This window comes from Dryobates pubescens, chromosome 4, assembly GCF_014839835.1.
Source record: "Dryobates pubescens isolate bDryPub1 chromosome 4, bDryPub1.pri, whole genome shotgun sequence".
Classification (NCBI taxonomy): Eukaryota; Metazoa; Chordata; class Aves; order Piciformes; family Picidae; genus Dryobates; species Dryobates pubescens.
In genome coordinates, this window is record NC_071615.1 from 7,115,170 (window position 1) to 7,133,109 (window position 17,940).

A 17,940-nucleotide genomic window follows, 5' to 3' on the forward strand; every position below is an offset into this window, starting at 1 on the left:
CCTGATAACCACCTCCTCCCACACCAGAGTCCAGGATCTAGGATTCTGTTCCAAGTCCAGTTTTTGTTGCACACCTGCATGATCTTATTGCTACAATAAAGTGGGGGGAAAACGAGGGATAATGACCGAGAGGATGTCTGATGTGTAAGGATGTTGATTACGCCTCACGTACACAAGACCTAACACAGCATGAGAGCCTTAAATACTCATGGTTATAAAATTCCCATAAAGTCCTTCAAGATAGGCTTGGTATTACATTATCAGAAAGATATTCCAGCTAACATACTTTAATTAATCTCACCATCTCTGGACAATTTATGGTCCACAAACATTTACAGCTCACGCCGGCCTTCCTCACATGCCACACCCCCCACGGAGGCTTCTTGAATCACTTCACACAGGAAAGACGACTGGGAACACTGTTTTATTGGGGTATGTTTAGAAGAGGCAGAAAACCTAAGCTTGTAGCCCAATGCTCAGTGGCACACTGGACCAGGATTGAGGAAAATCACATTTTCGTTCCTGTCTGGAGAGGCCCTGAGAAAATCCCCACGCCTCTCCCTCTTGTGGGGCTACTGTGAAAGGGTCAAAAGGGACCATCCCAGCACCTCTAGGGCTACAGTAATTAAGTCTGACCCTCGCTTAATTGCTGGGAGGAAGTTTACCTCCGACTTTGTTGGGCACCTACAGCAGTCTCCTGAAAAGACGTCCTTCATGTGGCTCGGGTTATGTTTCGGCACTGGACTCTGGGAAGCCGCAATAACCGGACCCCAAGCTACGGAGGAGAGGCCCAGCAGGGGCTCTCGGAGAGGGAGGAAAGAGGAGGTTCCCCAGGCGAAGCAGGCGGTGGCCACTCAGGTAGAGGAGGTGCTGACCGTCCGACCGCCCTCCCGGCTCAGGCGAGGTGAGACGCTCCCCGCCACCCCGCCCGCCGAGCCAGTCCTGCCGCGTCAGGCAGCCGCGGCCCCGCAGGCCCCGCCCCGGCGGCGCTGCCCGGCTGGTTCCACAAGTTTTTGACAGTTTCTTAGCGGCCGAGGGAGAAGCTGAGTGCTGCGGTGTGGCTTCGCTTGGCTGCGGCCGAGGTGCTCTCCGGAGTACGAATTTCTTCCCACTTGGCCCCCTCCCCGCCGGCACCATGTCTCGGGACCCCGAGGAGGTGAACAAGCTGACGGAGAGCACTTACAAAGTGAGTTTGGGCCGGGGAGGGGGATGCCCGCCGCCGCCGCGCCTGCACAGACTGTGGCCACCTTTGCCCCCGCTGGCCGGCACCGGAGGTGGCTGAAGTGGGGGCTGTGGGCCGCTTCTCTGCAGGATGGACAGGCGGGAGGACTCAGAGCATGCTCGGCTCTTCACGCAGAAAAGGAACAAACTTTTTTACCTTTGTTCTTATTCTTTTTTTTTTTTTTCTTTTCTTTTTTTTTTCATTCCCTTTCCATCTTTTCTTCCCTTGTGAGTGATTTCGTCTGTCGCCGTGTGTCACAGGCTGCTCGGTGCTCGCTTGTAAATAACGTGAAACGGCTGGGGTGGAGCAGCGCGGCGGCTCGGCTCCCCTGCCCGCTCTGCGCGGTACGGCGGAGGCGGTTTGCGGGGGCTCCGGCTGCGCTCTCTCCTTCGCCGCGGCCCCCGGGGCGAGCACGGCCGCGGGCCCGACCGCAGGGGTTGGGCCACTTTACAGTAGGGAGCGACGGCGCCCGGACAGGGGAGGCTTTAAGGCTGGTTTCTCCTTCTCTGGCAGGCTCATCTGGCCAGCGAGCCCTAATTCCCTCCTTGTGTTTTGATGATAAGGTGGTTTGGAGATCTTGCTGCTTGTGGTTCTCTGCTTGAACCGTTTCTTCATACGGGACAGAGCCTAAAAATGTCTTAACGCAGAGCTCAGTTGCTTGCCTGCGTCCTGAGCTGATAATCAGATTTATGGTGGTGCACCCTGGCATTGCCTCAAAATATCGACTGGGAAGGGAAGTTCAGTTTATGTCAGTAGACTTTTAAGTAATGCAAAATGCCTCATTGTTTGTAGAATTAAAAATATATTGAATATAGGCACTAGACACTTTCTAACCTTCTCTCTTTGTAAACTCGGCCCTTTCAAAACACAGCCCTTCTGAGTGGGCCAAACTTACTTAAGAATCATACTTTTGGTTGAGTAGCAGTGGCACTGTTGGAACCACAATCTTCACTCTGTACAGTGTGTTGTACTAGAGAAAGCACTTACGTTTGCAAATGTATTTAATCGTTATGCAGATGAACATAGCTGCAACTCGTTTGCAGGTTTGAACCCAAAGGAAAGCTGGGGGGGGAGTTGTTTGTTCTGTTTTACTATTTGATAAATCTTACTGGTTTACCCTCAAATATTTTCATATTTCTGAAGATGTTGTAGTCACTTAAGTCCCTGAAATCACTTACTGGAGTATTTTCCTGTTAGTTTTTTAGTTCTCCCTCACACTCCAAGTCAACTTTACTTCTTCAAGGAGTCCAGTTATGTTGGTGTCATGTATATATGCTGCTTACTTTCTTCGGACTTCAATATCAAAATCATGCAAAACTACTGGGGAAAAAAAATATGAGATGACGTGGCTATAGGTTTTGTCCTCTACAATCAGTACAGGTCATCTTAAACAGTCTGATGCTTTTTGATATCAGTTACTTTCATGGCAAGGCCATAAGCAAACACAAACTCTTTTTCTCAGAAGAGCAGCCTGTAAATACAGGCTTGCAGAAGAGAAGCCTGGGAAGCTGACTGTTCAGGGCTGTGACGACAAAGGAATGTCCTACCCTGTTTATTGACTTCCAGAATGTAGATGTAACATTTTTACAGGGAACAGGGAAGAAAATAATTTATTTTAATGGATATAATACAAATCAGGCTTTAAAGGAATGATAGACCTCCAAGTAAAGAAAACTTTCCCTGTTTCTCAGTACTTATTTACAAGGGAAGGTTACCTTTTTGTTGTGTTGTTGGGGTGGGTTTTTTTTAAACTAATTCAAAGGGATGTTTATGAGTGAAAAAAACAGCAGGAAGACATTCATGCCAGGTTAATGTTGACAGTGCAATAAAATGTCTTCTCTGTGGGTACTTTGAGCAGACTGGTTTGTTGCATCACATAGCTGGTACTCACAGGCCTGGAAACCCTCCTGCCCTGCCCTCATTAAAAATTGAAACTTTATCCAGATAAGGTATAAAGGCTGCTTCAGGTAGAGAATAGATTCTGGGCCTACTTTAAAGGGCTTATTTCTATATCAAAGTTAAAATCTTGAAAATAGTTCTTTATTTCTTAAGGGCAGAGAGCACTGGCTTGTGTATTCAGTATTTGCTGTGACTGTAATCACAGCTCCCTCATCTAAAACAAATGAACATCTCTGTGCCAGACTTCAGTCTGCACGATGAGCATCCTCTCCTTTGTTTAGCTGTGCTCGTGTAACTTCTACTCTTGCTGTGTGCCGTGCTTAAAAGCACCGTGCTGGTATTGATAAAATAAGAGTAGTGTTTGGTTTTCTTCTTCCAAGAAGAAAGGCTTGATCTGGGGAAAACAGTTTGGTGTAGTGTAGTTATGGCATCTGTGTGCTGCAGGATCAAACACAGGCTTTCAGCTTAGCACAAATGATCAACTTTTAGGTGACCTGGAAAAATAGTAGAAAATTTAATTTAATGCCTTGAAATCTGTTTTGGTTTTGGGGACTGTTTTTGTTTGCTTTGGGGTTCTTTTTTTGTTTGCATTTTGCTTTGGGTTTTGTTGTTGTTTCTTACAATACCAATCCACTGGATTTATTAAATACATAGTAACCTGTGTTACACTAAGCTTCAACATCTACTTACAGAAGTCATCTTGTGGTTGCCCTTGTATTTTTATCTTATTCATCCTTTTTGTTGGCAACAACGGCAGAAAGTGAATACCTCAACTTTTTATAGCTAACCTGACTAAATAAACAACATAATCCTCAAATATGTGCATGTGTGCACACAAAAAAATCAAGGCTGACATTTACTCTTTATGTAACACCTGAAGAATCGCATTAATGCATGATAGGAATGGCACGTGCAAAATGAAGCCCAAGGGTGTGGGGGCCTATGACTAAAGACAGCCACAGCCACCCTTTGCCAAGGAACTGCCGAGAGGTTCACTGGTATGACACAGCCCTGCCCTTGTAAGTCACTGCAGTGATGTGGCATGCTGTGAGGGGACATTGAGTGACCCCCTTGCAGGCAGGCTGTCAGGCAGTAAACCCCAGGAAAGTTGTGCTAGGTGGTGTTGTGTCACCATGGCTCATACAGTTTCCTTCTGTCAGTTGTATGTGGGGGAAAGCTGTTTGGCATCCAGCTATGATACATGCAGTGCAGGGGAAAGGGGACAAAACAGGAAAGTACTGAGTTACAGACCTGTCACTGTTGTATGGTCTAAGGGCTGGGCATGCAGTTTCGTGTATTGCTCCTGTGGTTTGAGGTTTCCGGAGCTCTTGATCATTGCGTGATAGCTGTAATTCATTGGGGTTGGAAACTATGCATTATAAAGGAGTATTCCTCTCTAGTCAAGTAAATACTACCCAGAAATTTTCATTATCAACCTGAGTGTAATTTTAAAAACAAACAAACAAAACACACCCTTTGTGTGTCCAGTGGAGTGTGGTGCTATCCTGAGGGGCATGTGTTCTCTACAGGGGCACCTGGAATTGTTGTGGCAGGCTGTCTTGTTTTGTCATGGAAGTGCATCTGATAAATTCAGTTGAAAGCCCTAAATTCCATGATTATTTTAAAATGGGCTGCCCAGGGAGGTGGTGGAATCACCATCACTTGAAGGGTTTAAAAAGAAGCTGGATGAGGCACTTAGTACCATGGTTTAGTTGATTAGAGGGTGTTGGGTGCTAGGTTGTTCTTGATGATCTCGAAGGTCTTTTCCAACCTGGTTAATTCTGTAAAAGATTGGTAATTAAATTAAACCACCAGACTTATTTTCCAAAATGAAAATTCACCTATTCAGGCCTAGGACATGCAGAAGTCAAGCTGCTGCTTGGCATCACTAAAATATACATCTAAACCAGGGGAAGGGGAGCCTTTGGAAGTTTGAGTATAAAATCCAGTTCTATCTCAGTGCCAATTATGTCTTTAGAGATAATTTGCTTGGAGTTATGCCTGCTTAGAGTCTGCCCTGAGTCATGTGTTCATAACCTGACAAAGTTTGTATTTGAAACACACTGATGGATGACGTATTAATGTTGCCCTTCAACAAGGAACACTCCATCAAGCTGACTAATAATTAGTCATAAAAATTAGTCTTTTTGAATAAACATTGGCATCCTGATTGTTTGGGGTTTTTTTTGTTGAACCTATTGTAAAACAATATTGAACTAAGTTACAGCTGAGATAGCTTAGCATGAGATTCATTGAGGGCTTAATCACACCCTTCTGAAAACTGTCTTGTCGATTTCAAAAGCTAAAGGAGGAGATTACTTGAAGCATTTTGTGCAGTATTGCATTTAAAGTAGGGCACAGTATTATTTACTTCATATATGGCTTTTAGAATCTTCTCCAGGGGGTTCTCAGACGTAGTGTAACAACACTAAAGACTTCTTCCAAAACCTGAATTTTACCGGGTTTTGAATTGAGGAATGGCTTTAAACTGAAGTATTAGTAGCTGTACAACAGTTTGGTCTGAATAGCTTTAGCCATGGTTATACGAGCAATGTTAGGCATCAAGGTCTATTTCTCTGTGCTTCTTCTGTAATTTCTGCCCAAATACATTGTTGCCCACTCTTGCAAAAATGTCTGCAGGATGTAAACCTAAAACTACAGGGAGTCTATGCATTGTTTAGTTGTATTCATACCTGCTGAGCTATTGTTCTGTGAGGTGTGTCTTTAAGTGAAAAGCAAAGCTGAGCATTTACAGGAAGGCCCTTTGACAATGGCTGTCATTTGTTTTGAAGATTAACCTTGTTTATGTGGCTATCGGGAACTGCAGAAGATAAAATACCTCTATGCAACAAGTGGAAGTACAAGGCTTGTTCCTCTCCAGTCAGCTCCTTGCTGCCGGGCTGGTTAGCTTACATCTGTTTCATGTGGTGAAAGGCACAGAGCAACTCTTATGCCCGATTTTATGAGAATTTAATGATTTAAATGACCAGAATACGTTTCTCTTATGCTTTTTCTTGGAAGGTCACTTTTGCCAACTCTAAAATTCTCTGCATAAAAAGATGTTTCCAATTGCCCGTTTGGAAAGTGTGTTTCCCTTTATTTCCATTCATCCTAAATAATAGAAAGCTCTAGGATCTGATCATGTGCTTCCTCTTCTAGTTAACTGTTCTGTTCATGAGAGGTAGCGTGTTACTAGAATGTAGGACACTAGATTGACAATTAGGAGGCTGAGTTGAGTGCCTCACTGTACAGTGATGTGTTGTATCACAGTATAACTAAGGTTGGAAAAGACCCCAAGGATCATCGAGTCCAACCTGTCTCTGTAGACCTCACGACTAGACGATGGCACCAAGCGCCACGTCCAATCTCCCCTTGAACACCTCCAGGGACGGCGACTCCGCCACCTCCCTGGGCAGCACATTCCAATGACTAACGACTCGCTCAGTGAAGAGCTTTCTCCTCACCTCGAGTCTAAACCTCCCCTGGCACAGCTTGAAACTGTGTCCCCTTGTTCTGGTGCTGGTTGCCTGGGAGAAGAGACCAACCCCTTCCTGGCTACAAACACCTTTCAGGTGAAGCACACTGTCTCCTAGTTTGTGGGTTTGGGTTTTTTTTTCCTTAATTTGTGATGTCTGTTTGGATTAAGACAAAAGTTCTACCCCCTTGTCTTTGTGCAGCATGGCAGATAAGAAGCTTGTGACATTTTCTGAGACTTCTGACAATTTTAAATTAGTGTTTCTCTTGATCAGAAAGTCTTTGTTCCTCTCTCTCTGCTTTTTGAGATCTGGCTTTAACATATGGCTTGCCATTCTCAGCCTCACTCATTTTCACAAGTTTGGGTTGGGGTTTGGGTTGGGGTTTTTTGGGGGTTTGTTTTTTGGTGTTTGGGGTTGGGGGTTTTTTTTAGTGCAAATAAGAGAAGCTATAAATAAGACATCATAACAAAAATGAGCTATACAAATTGGTTTCTGGTTTCCCCTATCACTTTTGAAGGGGAACAAAATATTGCAATCATTTGATCTGTAATGTCTTGCCAATATCGCCTTTATAGCTGGCCCTGAAGAGGGAGTTGCCAGTGACAGTTTCCCTTTTTGAAAAAGTGCTCTAGACATTTCTTCCTGGACAGTACTTCAAAGACAGTAACAGTGGTTAACTGTGTAAAAGGAGCACTGGAAGCACAGCCAGGTTTTTGTTTGCTTTGAGAATCTAGTCTTCAGCAGAAAGGCAGAAATACATATTGGAGAGTGGAAAATAATCTAAGAATTATTTCATTTGAGCATCTTGGGGACCCAGTGGAGGGGTGGGGGAGAGGGTTGAAGCTAAGTCTTTGCCAAATGCAAGTGGGAAGGTAGGTGAGCCTTGCAGAGTGCTGTGAGGATCAGCTAACCGTACCCTGTGTTAAACCAAGCAAATTCCAAAGGGGAATTTCCATTGCGAAGGTTTGTGCCGCTTCTGGGGCGTTCACGCCTGGAGACGGGTGCAGACGCTTCTGCTAACAATCAACCACTGTGGCAGTGCAAAGACTGAAAAATGTCCAGAGACTGCTTGGTCTAATGGAGAAAAGATCCATTAGTTGTATGCCTTCCAGCTCCTGAAGGCACTGAGCTATAAATTGTTTCTTCAGCTTTCCCAGCAGTTTTACATACGCATTGAGCAGATGTGATGTACTGGAGCAATGCCTTAGAGTTCTCTGTGTTTTGGGGACCTGTTGTTTCCACAGTGTGGTCAGCATCTGCTCTGCACAGGTACCTTCTATGTATCAAGTCAGCTAGTGAAAATAAAAGGGTCTGACTTCAGAGAGGGAAGCTGTTAAGAGCACTTTTGCTGGGTTTTGGTCACTGCACACATAGGTGAAAACATCTAATGACAGATGCAGTCACTGTTTTCTGTTTGAAATGTGATGTCAAACTGGAATCTTAACCCCCAAATCCTTAAGGCAGTTATTCCAAAGTCAGTATTTTGAGACTGATAATTGCCATGTTACTGTTAGAGTTTTTGGATAGGTGGCATTAAGGGTTTTACTCTGTGTTCTTGTTTGCAAGGAGCAGGGTAAGCAGGAGCTCTTTTTCAGTATAGGGTGGCAATTCAAGGTGGCACTGGCATTCTTACTTGCCACAGATACAGAGTTTCTACATCATGTACACTTTTCTTCTGCCCTATATCCTTAGAGCACAGGTCTCCTAACACAATACCTTAATTCACTACTTTTTCTCTTTCTTTTTTTTTCCCCTTGTGATTCACTGACTCCATTTATGCCAACAGACATCATGTTCACACCACTGCTGGGAAGAAATGGCAAAAAGTTGCAATAGGAACAGACAACGTGCCCCATGGAACAAAAGCCTCACAGTCACTCTGCCTCAGCTACAGGAAGGGCAGCAGAGGCAGAGGAGCAACATTTACAGTAGTAAATTAGAGAGCTGAGGAGGGATGTTCCCAGACACTAGAGCTTGAAAATCCATACGGTTAAGTTGTTAGAATAGCCCCTGGCATCGTTGGCCCAACCTGAAATACTTTCCCAAATGATTTCTGGATGTGGTTTGTGAGTTAACACAAATCAAGGGCCTGGGGACAATGAGTAGTTTACTTGCAGTGATCATGTTTGGGTGGGTAAGAGTTTAATGGTATAGACCGGAAAGCAGTCCCAGCTGCATTTGATTTATACAAATAAAGGTAATGGGGCTAGGTATTGTTCTGTCTGCTTCTGATGTCATATATAGTCTACCAGCAGCAGAGCCTAGTAGTTTTGTGTCTTTCTTTAATATCTATAATTTTACTTAACATGAGTGATAAAGTATTTCTGGTAAAATCTGGAGTTTCTCTTCCCTTGCAGTTGACTGGAGTCCAGGTATGGCATTGTATTTGAAAAAATAAAGTTCTGTCTCAGTGACCTTGCCTGAAAATAAGGCAAATGTGATAGCCTGCCTGTTCTTTCTGGGTCCATGTATGTACTAAATATTTATATTTTCATTCTGTTAGTATTATAACAGGCAAAAGCTTGATACTATTTCACTTGTCTCGTGCCTTGTATTTTTTGTAAATAGAAAGCCTCTGTTATGAATTCCTCAAACTTGAAAGTTCTGCTTTGTGAATAGTATCTAGAAAGATGTGAGATGTGTAATAAAAATAGCAAGAAGAACAGAATGCTGTCCTCGGGTATCTCCTGATCTTCCTTCCGTGACAATAAAATTTCACATTGTAATGCCACAGATAAAGTTGTGCTAGGAAGAGTCTGGGAGAAGAAGGTCTAGAATCTGCAAAAAACTTTTAAGGTCTCCCATGTGGACACAGAGGGCTTGTATTAAATGGATTGTTAAAGGAAAAAGAAAATATGCCTTACCAAATCGTTCCTGAGGCTTAGCAGCTGGTGTTATTTTGTATATAAAAGAAGAAAGGAAGGATTAGAATAATGAGGTTGCTTGGTTATTAAATGACTGGGCACATACAGCAGATTCTAGAACGCTTGTGCAGAGGTGGTTATTTACATACATACAGAGGGGGGCTGTTAAACCTTGCTGTGTCTTTAATTCAGGTAGTGATTCCACCTGAAGAAATCAAGAAGCTCAGAGGGCTCTATCAAACTCAGCTTTTTTTAAAAGCTAATTGCAACATCCCACAGTCTGGAATACTACTAGTTACAGTGCATGTGTTTGAGACATTCTAAAGGGCATGATTCTGTGGAGTGAATAACTATTGCATTTCTATCATCACATCAGCTTATATTTCTTTTTTCAGTGCTCATAATAAGATAAAATTAATTTTGGACTACTGATTTGGGGTGGTTTGGGGAGAGTTACTGTCTTTGACCAGAAAGAGGGAAACAAGCTTTCCTATGAGTAGGGACAACTCAAGCTTTGTGGGTGACGTTCGGTTTTGGAGTGGGCAACAGCTGCTTTTCCTCTCTTCATCCCCCCCCCCCAGCTTTGGGAAAATTCAAATTTGGATTCATACTTTATGGCTTAGCTTGTTTTCTACTTTTTGCAAAGACAGTGGTGTAGCTGTTTTCTTGCACCATGAAACTGCCAGTCACAATTTCAACCACTTCACTGAATTTATAGTGTTTGCTAGGTATGAGAGTACTCATGCTTGGAGCTGCTAGGTTTCAGATTCTGGCTGTTTCAGCCAATAATTGTATTTAATGGCCAAAGCAGCTGCAGTGGATTTTGTGAGGGTTTTTTTCTCCTATTTCAATAAGGTCATTTTCAATTTCTGAAAGCACTACAGCTTTGCACAATGAAATGCAACATTATCAAAAACCAAACCACACATATAAACCCCAACAACAACCCCACAACAGCACCCCAACTAACTTCCCTAAATGTTGCCTTTATCTTAGAAATTATTAATAAAGTGCTTAGTCTTCCCCTAATCAGATACCTGGTGAATTTCTTTGCTATTTTCCTTTTTCCCAGAATTCTTTTGTTTTTTATTTTCCCCTGAGCAGTGATTGGAGGTGGAGGTAGAATTCAAATCTTTGAACTTTTGTTGGAAAGGTCTTGTTATTGTCTGACTATATAAAACAATTAGTGGATAAAGGTTTTTCCCTGATTCTTACTTCACCATCACCTACCTTAAAAGAAGGGTCTGTGCAAGCTTTGATCAATACTTGGCATCTTTTTGTATTATAAACAGCCAGATTTCTTTTTCTTCCTACCTTTTTTTTTCTGTTTGATCTTAAACACTCCATTTCTTCTCCCTTTAATCCTTTGCTCTCCTCTTCCTCCCAAGTCTTCTATTTTTCTTCCATCCACAGGCTCTTCAGATGGATGCTGCACATAGAAAGCATGAAACTAGGCCTCAGAGAAATACTTCCACGTACTGTTGAATTGCCTTGGTTCTAACACAGATTTTGTTTCCTGTTCACTAGAATGTCATGGAACAGTTCAATCCAGGGCTGAGGAATTTAATAAATCTGGGGAAGAATTATGAAAAAGCTGTTAATGGTAAGTCTTCTTAGGTGATAACTTTAGAAACAATACTTAATTTTAATTTAAATGTACATTGAGTGTGAAGGTTAAATAGAAGGGGAAAAAAACCCCAAAACAATAGTTATGACTAGATACTGCCTTTGGCTTTTTCTCTCTGGAAATACCTACAAAAGCTATTTCACATTCTCAGTTCTGTTGCTGCTCACCTGTAGACACCAGTATCTAAGTAACCCTGTGAACTGAACAACCTGAATAAAAGGTGCAGGAGTGGGTAATTTGTTTTGGTTTTGTTTGGTGTTTTTTCTTGTCCATACTCAACCTGATGGTATTTTTTTAATGGAGGCCAAATCAGACTCGAGGTTTGGATCTAAAGCACCCAGTCTCCCAAACTTTTTATAATGTGGTCATTTTCATTATTGACTTTATAGAAGCCATCTATCTAAGAATGGGTTTCCCAAAGCTGACATTGTAGGACCTGTTAGAGCTTGCTCCATTTCACCTATGCAGACCTGTTGAGCTGCTTGATACCATATGAAAGCCATGTAAAATCTCTTAATTTTGCCTTATTCAAGCCTGTGGCATGTCTTTCCCCTAGATGTAATCTAGTACTCTGAGAAATGTGATACTGCAGAAGCAGTGCATAGCCAAATAGACATTGAAATCTCTCTTCATGCAAATTTTAGGCCAGGCTCAAAAAGAAGGTAAAACTAAAGCCTGCTGGAGACGAAAACAGGGAAATGTTGACTTATTTGCAGTAATGCCTAAGCCGATGGATTAAAATGGTGCTTACCTAAGCGTAGGGATTATAGCTAGTACTAGAAGTTTTAATAAGCATTTCCATATTTGGCTTAAAGATTCTTATACCAGTTTCTGAGGGTTCTACTTTTAACTTACTTTGCTATTGATAAATTGCATTGTGCCTCTTCTAGTTCAATTTGTCATCAGTAATTCACACTATAACTGTGCCCAACGCTGGAAAGGCTGATAGGTATTGTGTTCTAGTAAGTTTGTCTGTTTAAGACTGACTGATAAAGCATATCTAGCATGAATGCTTAATTTCAAATAGATAAATATTTACAATGTTGCAACAAATGTTGAGAAACTGCATTAATGTCATCTTTGGACTCTCATAAATTGTTAATCTTTTTCTCCCTTAGTTCCAAGTGTTATAAATAGATCTGTAGCAAGCAGTAAATACTCTGTTGCTAAACAAATACTGTACAGCTTTGCAAACAAGCCAAAGTAGGCTGACAAAGAACATCAAGCTTACAAGAACTTGCTAGATTTATAATCTGGTTTTATACATTTTGAGGATAAAAGGTCAGAACTCCTTCTCTGCTAGACCTAGTGCTGGTGAAGAGACTCTTGATTTAGCTTGATTTGCGTAGGAGAAATCACATTTTCTTCCTTTTTTTAAATGCCTGTATTAGGATAAAAGATTGACTTGGGGCTCTCTTGAAAAAACATTAGATAGGAAGAGGTGGAAGGGCATAAAATCTTCACCCATGAGTGGCAATCATCAATAATACCAGTGTAATTCTTCCAGCATCTATGAGATGCAGCTTAGGAGTGACTCTTCTAAGGTAATGGAGCCTCAAAAAGCATCTTTTATCACTTGGAAAAGTTTCAGGCTTTTCAGTGAATATACTGTTAGGTGACTGATGATGTCACCTTTACTAGTAAAAACTATCACATTCAGACCTAAAATAATTGGCAATTGGCAATTGTATTCCAAATTGTATTCCTTTCAGACAAATGTATTCTTATGACAACAGTGAGTCTGCTTGGCTTCCACTTTCAGTACTGCTACAAAAATTATGAAGGCCTACTTGAAGAAGTATTTTTCACTGCCTTTTCCAATAAAAGCTTGCAGGGTTACCCTTGTCATTTCTTTTCTTTGTAGTGTGGAGATCAGTTCTAGATACTGTGACGATGCAAGGCAACCATTGTAGATGTACTGTACATTGAAAATGTTTCTCACTAGCGGCCTGCTTGCAGTTAGAGTCTTGATGTTTCTGTGTTTGTTCCAGTAAAACTGGCTTTGCTGTTTAAATCACCCATAACCAGGAAATGATTAACAGAGAATAACTGAAACCTCACTGATATATATTAAGATCTTACTGGTTCCTGGAAAACTGAAATTGAACTAAAACAACGAAAGGGGGGGGAATGAAATAAAATAAGATGAGCAACCACTTATTAGTAAGGTCTGTCTTTTTTGGTTGGGCATGTTAAACCCTCGGGTTTCTTCTTAAATTGCATATGAACCTGTTGCCTGAGGGTTGTTTTGAATACAGATTGCTGTGCTTTCCTGAGTTCAGTGACAAAGATGAAAGTAGGCACTTTCCTGGAGTGTTAAAATAACTCTGCAGATCTATCAATGCTGATTTCCCTCACTGTCCAAGGAAACAGAGATTTTTAAGCTGACTAAAATTGCTGAACAGTGTAATTTATAATAATCTCAGGAACACTGGTGGTATGTTGAAAATTGAGAAAGAATGCCAAATGGGTTATCTCCACAACCTGAACATTAGCTTGCAGATAACTAATATTTTAAGCTTTGGCATGTAACACTTAAATTGGAGAAGTTGGTGTTTATGTGTAGGATGCTCAGGTTTCAGTGTCTTGTTGTCAAGAAAACCTATTTGGCATTGCAGTGTATGATTACTGTACAGTGTTACCCATAGTGGAAACTTTAAAGAGTGGCTCTATCAGATGTATCAAACCTTTCACACTTAATTTTTCTTTTCAATATATCACACCTGGCAACCTGCATTTCATCGTAGCTGGTTTTGGAGCAAGTTACTGAAACAGTAAATGATGATTTGACTCGGAGGGCTCCATGTCTCCTTGTTGTACCAGTAGGTCCACTGTCTCAAAGCCCAGTAGCCATCTCTTCTGGTCTGGCTGGCCCATAGATGACAGAGACTTCTGCATTTCTGCTGAGTTTGGGATTGCATTTTGCTTTTCTCCAGCTGTGTGATGTGTACCAAGAAATTTTGCTGCATCCTGACCAATGGCTTACACCTAAATCTACCAACTGGATGCTAACTGGCCCTGGATATGCATCAAAGCTGGAACTAAATAATAGGCTAAAACTTCCTTCATGTGTTCTGTTCTGTCTTTGTCACCTGGTTTCATAAGTTAGCAGGTAGCAAAGGGACTTGTGTCTTTCCCTGATACCAGGGTTTCCTGCTTGCTACATACCCCTGTCTTTGTATGTGCCCTGCTTTACACAATTTCATAGGCTCCTAGATTAATGAAAACAGAAAATACCTTGATTTTAATTTTTTTTATAACACTTTTTTTTTTCCATCCTCAAGCTATGGTAGTGGCTGGAAGAGCATATTATGATAGCCTTGCAAAGATTGGGGATATATCAGCTGATTCTCCAGTTTCTAAAGAATTGGGTAAGTGAAACCTCATTTTTTACATTTTTTTAAATGCTTTTATTGCTTCAAAATACAAACTTTGTTTTTGTTTTCCTGCTGGCTAACATGAATAAGAGGAGGATCCAAAATAAAAGTGTGTTTTACTCTTCAGTAACACAGGTGGAAAGGATTAGATTCTTCTTAGGTATATTATTTCTGAAGACATGTATAATGTTTTTCCACTGTGTGAGTCTATTTCTGCTTCTGTGTTCAGAGGCAAGGGAGGGTGTTTTAAGCTCACAGGGTAATTAAATATGAAAAAATAAGTAGCTTGATTTTTAGTAGAGAGATCAATGTTGAAATACTTATACAACAGAATATTGGTGTAAGGAGTCCTAGGGTATGACAGCACTTCTACACTAAAACAATTTTCTGGATGAGATCCGTTGTGAAGAGTTTAGTTCCACTTCGCTATTCTTGATCAAGTGCAGCACTTGAAGTTCTCAGGTGCTTTATTTATTTTCTAGTTGAGCTTTTGAAAGAGAAACTGTGGAGTCAAGATGTAGTACATTTACATTAGTGTGACATTAACTTCTGTACTTTCTGAAATTACTTTTCTGTAGTTTCCTGACAATGATTTCTGAGTTTTGGAGGGCTGGCCAGCAGCACACGCTCTGCAGTTTCAGTGCTGGCCAGAGGAGTACAGAAGTGAAATTGGCCTCAAAGTGTTTGTGAAAGATTGTCATATCACTACAATACAAAGAAGTTTTGACCATTTGTTGGAAGCCTTGATTTGCTTTTTGACCAAAATACCTTTATAAGGTGTCTTGTCTCTGAAGTTTTGATGGTGGGCAGTGTAAGACCCTTTCAGGGGTGTAACGTGCATCTGCTGCTGTAGCTCAGGATAGGGTGGCAATTCAGCTGACTGGAAAGGATGTTTTTTAGTAAACTGGTTTTTTAATGATTCTGCTAAAGCAGAATTAAGGGGAAAGACTCTCCTTGAGCGGTGGCCCTGGTTTCTGGGTGCCTGCATACATTTTTATGATCTGTTCTGAAGCCACCTTTGTGTGAGTGTTAACATTCTGTGTTGAAAGTTGGGAGTGGCAGAACAGCAAACAGTGCAAAGCAAACAGTCCTAATGCAGGTCCTTTCTGTATTTGCTTTGCAGGTTGTTTACAGAAAGCAGAGCTGCTGCTTTCAAGCTCTAGAACAAAAGCATGAGAAAGTTAAAAGTAATAACTGTGCAGAGTCTTACGAAAATATCAACAAATGCATAATTTTTTGTAATCAAGATGTTGGTCAAATGCATGGAAGTAGTCTACTGAACTTCCTGGGACTGTGGGATGTTGTCTGCTTGTCTGAAAATGTTATCATTGGCTAGTCCTGAGCTGAATTCTCAAAATAACTGGTTTTCCCTGTCGTTTGGGGGCAATACAGCACTGTGACTGAAAATATACTTTTAACTAGTTCTTCCCAGCAGTGCTAAACCTTTTTCTAGATACGCTGCACTGAGAACGCATGGCCTCCTTCAAGGTCAGGTCTCCAGCACTGCTTTCTGTTCACCTTCAACTGCAGGAAAGATCTTTTGTTCTTGAAGAAAACAGCAGCGCTGGATTTCCTCCAGTGTACTCTCCGATAGAATACTTAATTCAGAGATAAGAGAAGTCAATGAACACTGGAAAAGGCAGGATAATGTGGTTAGGAGTCTCTGAGAGATCATTTGCATTTTCCTTAACAGCTCTTACCAGTTCTGAAGCCAGGCTGCAATACTGAGCCGTTTGACAAAGAAATAGGATACGCTCCAGGTGTCTCTAAAAGTCTTTCACTGAAAAACACTTCAGTACACCTTCTAGTATTTTTAAAATACTGAGATGCCTGCTGAGCAGTATCAGATGTGTAACAAGTGGATCAAACTCTCTGCCACTTGCTTATTTGTCGACCCTATTAACCCCAGTGGAGTTGCTGCAGGGCAGCCCCCAGTGGAATTGTCTGTCTGAGAGTTCCTTTAGACTTGCCTAAGGACGTGTTATTGACTGCTGACAGCTCTGTCATGCCTAATACTTCTGTTATCTTTGCCAATAAAGAGGTCAGTAGTCATCAGCTAAGTGTTGTGACATGAATGTGAACTGCTTTTCTGGAATGTATTCTCTTGAGCTGACACACTGGCTTGTTTTAGAAGAGCAGCAGACAAAAGGGAACTGGCAAAGAAGCAGAGCAATTTCCATAGCTCTGTGTGTGTTATCTGGAATATTTCTCTAGCTTTTTACTCTGGTTTAAAAATACATTACAAGACCTCTTTTCTGTGTCCTGCCTTAACATGATACAGAAATCAAGAGCAACATTCCCCAAGATAGTAGTAAGAGATAATTTTACTTTTTTAACACTGAAGACATCACTCTGGCCCTTTCTAATGGGTTAGATAAACCAGCAATGACCAACTTCTAAAGCATTTTGGAATGCTTTAATGTTTGAGCACAAATTGGGGTAGTGTGATCTGGATTTCCAGTGTTTGGATTTATGACAACTAGAACATGCAAATGGTTTTATTTGCATACTGAAAAATGGAAGTAGTCAAGGTAAATATTTAAACTAATGCTTGAAACTGATCTGTTTAAAAACAAACTAGCACCCCACACACCCCATGGCTTATTAATTTAAGCAGAATTAGGACAATTGGCTTGTGGAAAGCAAAGCTTCATAGTAGCCAGAAATCCACAGTGCTGGTTTTTTACCTCTTTGTATTATCTACAGCAAAAATGAAGGGAAAGGATATCTGCCAGTTGGTTGTCTTTGGCTCATCTTAAATGGACATGCCTCTTCTATTAGCTTTGTGTTTCATACATCAGCCACTAGGTACTTTTTGGCTGTAAAAGAAGGTCTCAGAGCAAGACTCTCCCCTTTTCCCCCCTTTCTCTGTTACTTTTGCAGATAGAGTTCCTATTACAACTGGGTTTGTGAATAATGAACAGGAGAATGAGGCAGGAAGCCAGGTTTCCAGTTTTTCCTGTAGCAATCTTATTTTTAGTAGTGACAGATTTAAAAAACAAAAAACAAGGTGGTTATTTTAATTTCAGTTGTGTTGCATTGAACTTCTTGCACTTCAGTACAAAAGGACTGCAAGGCTCAGCTGAAAAAGCAAAGTTCTTCTTAAGAATTTATGGGGAATCTTTACTGGAATACTGCACTGAGTCATTTCACAGTTCAAACCCAAACCTGCTAGGTGACCTAGAGTGTATTTACTGCCAAGTGTGATGTAAAGATTTATATCCAAAACACAGTCAATCCTTCCTTCTCATAAGGAAGCACAGAGTCTTCTGTAACAAGGCAAGTAGAAGGTATACCAACCTCACAGGAGGTGAAATGGAAAAGAAATGGGGAAGAAAAGTTTTCAAGCAAGGGGTAAAAATGCACAAAGGCCAGAGAAGTAGTGGGGGTGTCAAGTAAAAATGCCAGAAAGTTCTTTCTCCTATTGAAAGAGATTGGAGCAGAGGAGGGAAATAAGTGACTGAAATGGGAACCT

At 41.3% G+C, this 17,940-nt stretch overlaps 1 protein-coding gene across 1 annotated transcript in view; it reads left to right on the plus strand.

The window, feature by feature from the left end:
* The first annotated feature begins 993 nt into the window (after positions 1-993).
* Positions 994-17,940, plus strand: part of BAIAP2L1 (BAR/IMD domain containing adaptor protein 2 like 1) — a 40,299-nt gene continuing 23,352 nt past the window's right edge. Inside the window, exons 1-3 of the mRNA XM_054161315.1 lie at positions 994-1,186; positions 10,989-11,064; positions 14,373-14,459. Coding sequence (XP_054017290.1) covers positions 1,136-1,186; positions 10,989-11,064; positions 14,373-14,459 — 214 coding nt within the window. The 5' untranslated portion in view covers positions 994-1,135. The remainder of the gene's footprint in view (positions 1,187-10,988; positions 11,065-14,372; positions 14,460-17,940) is intronic.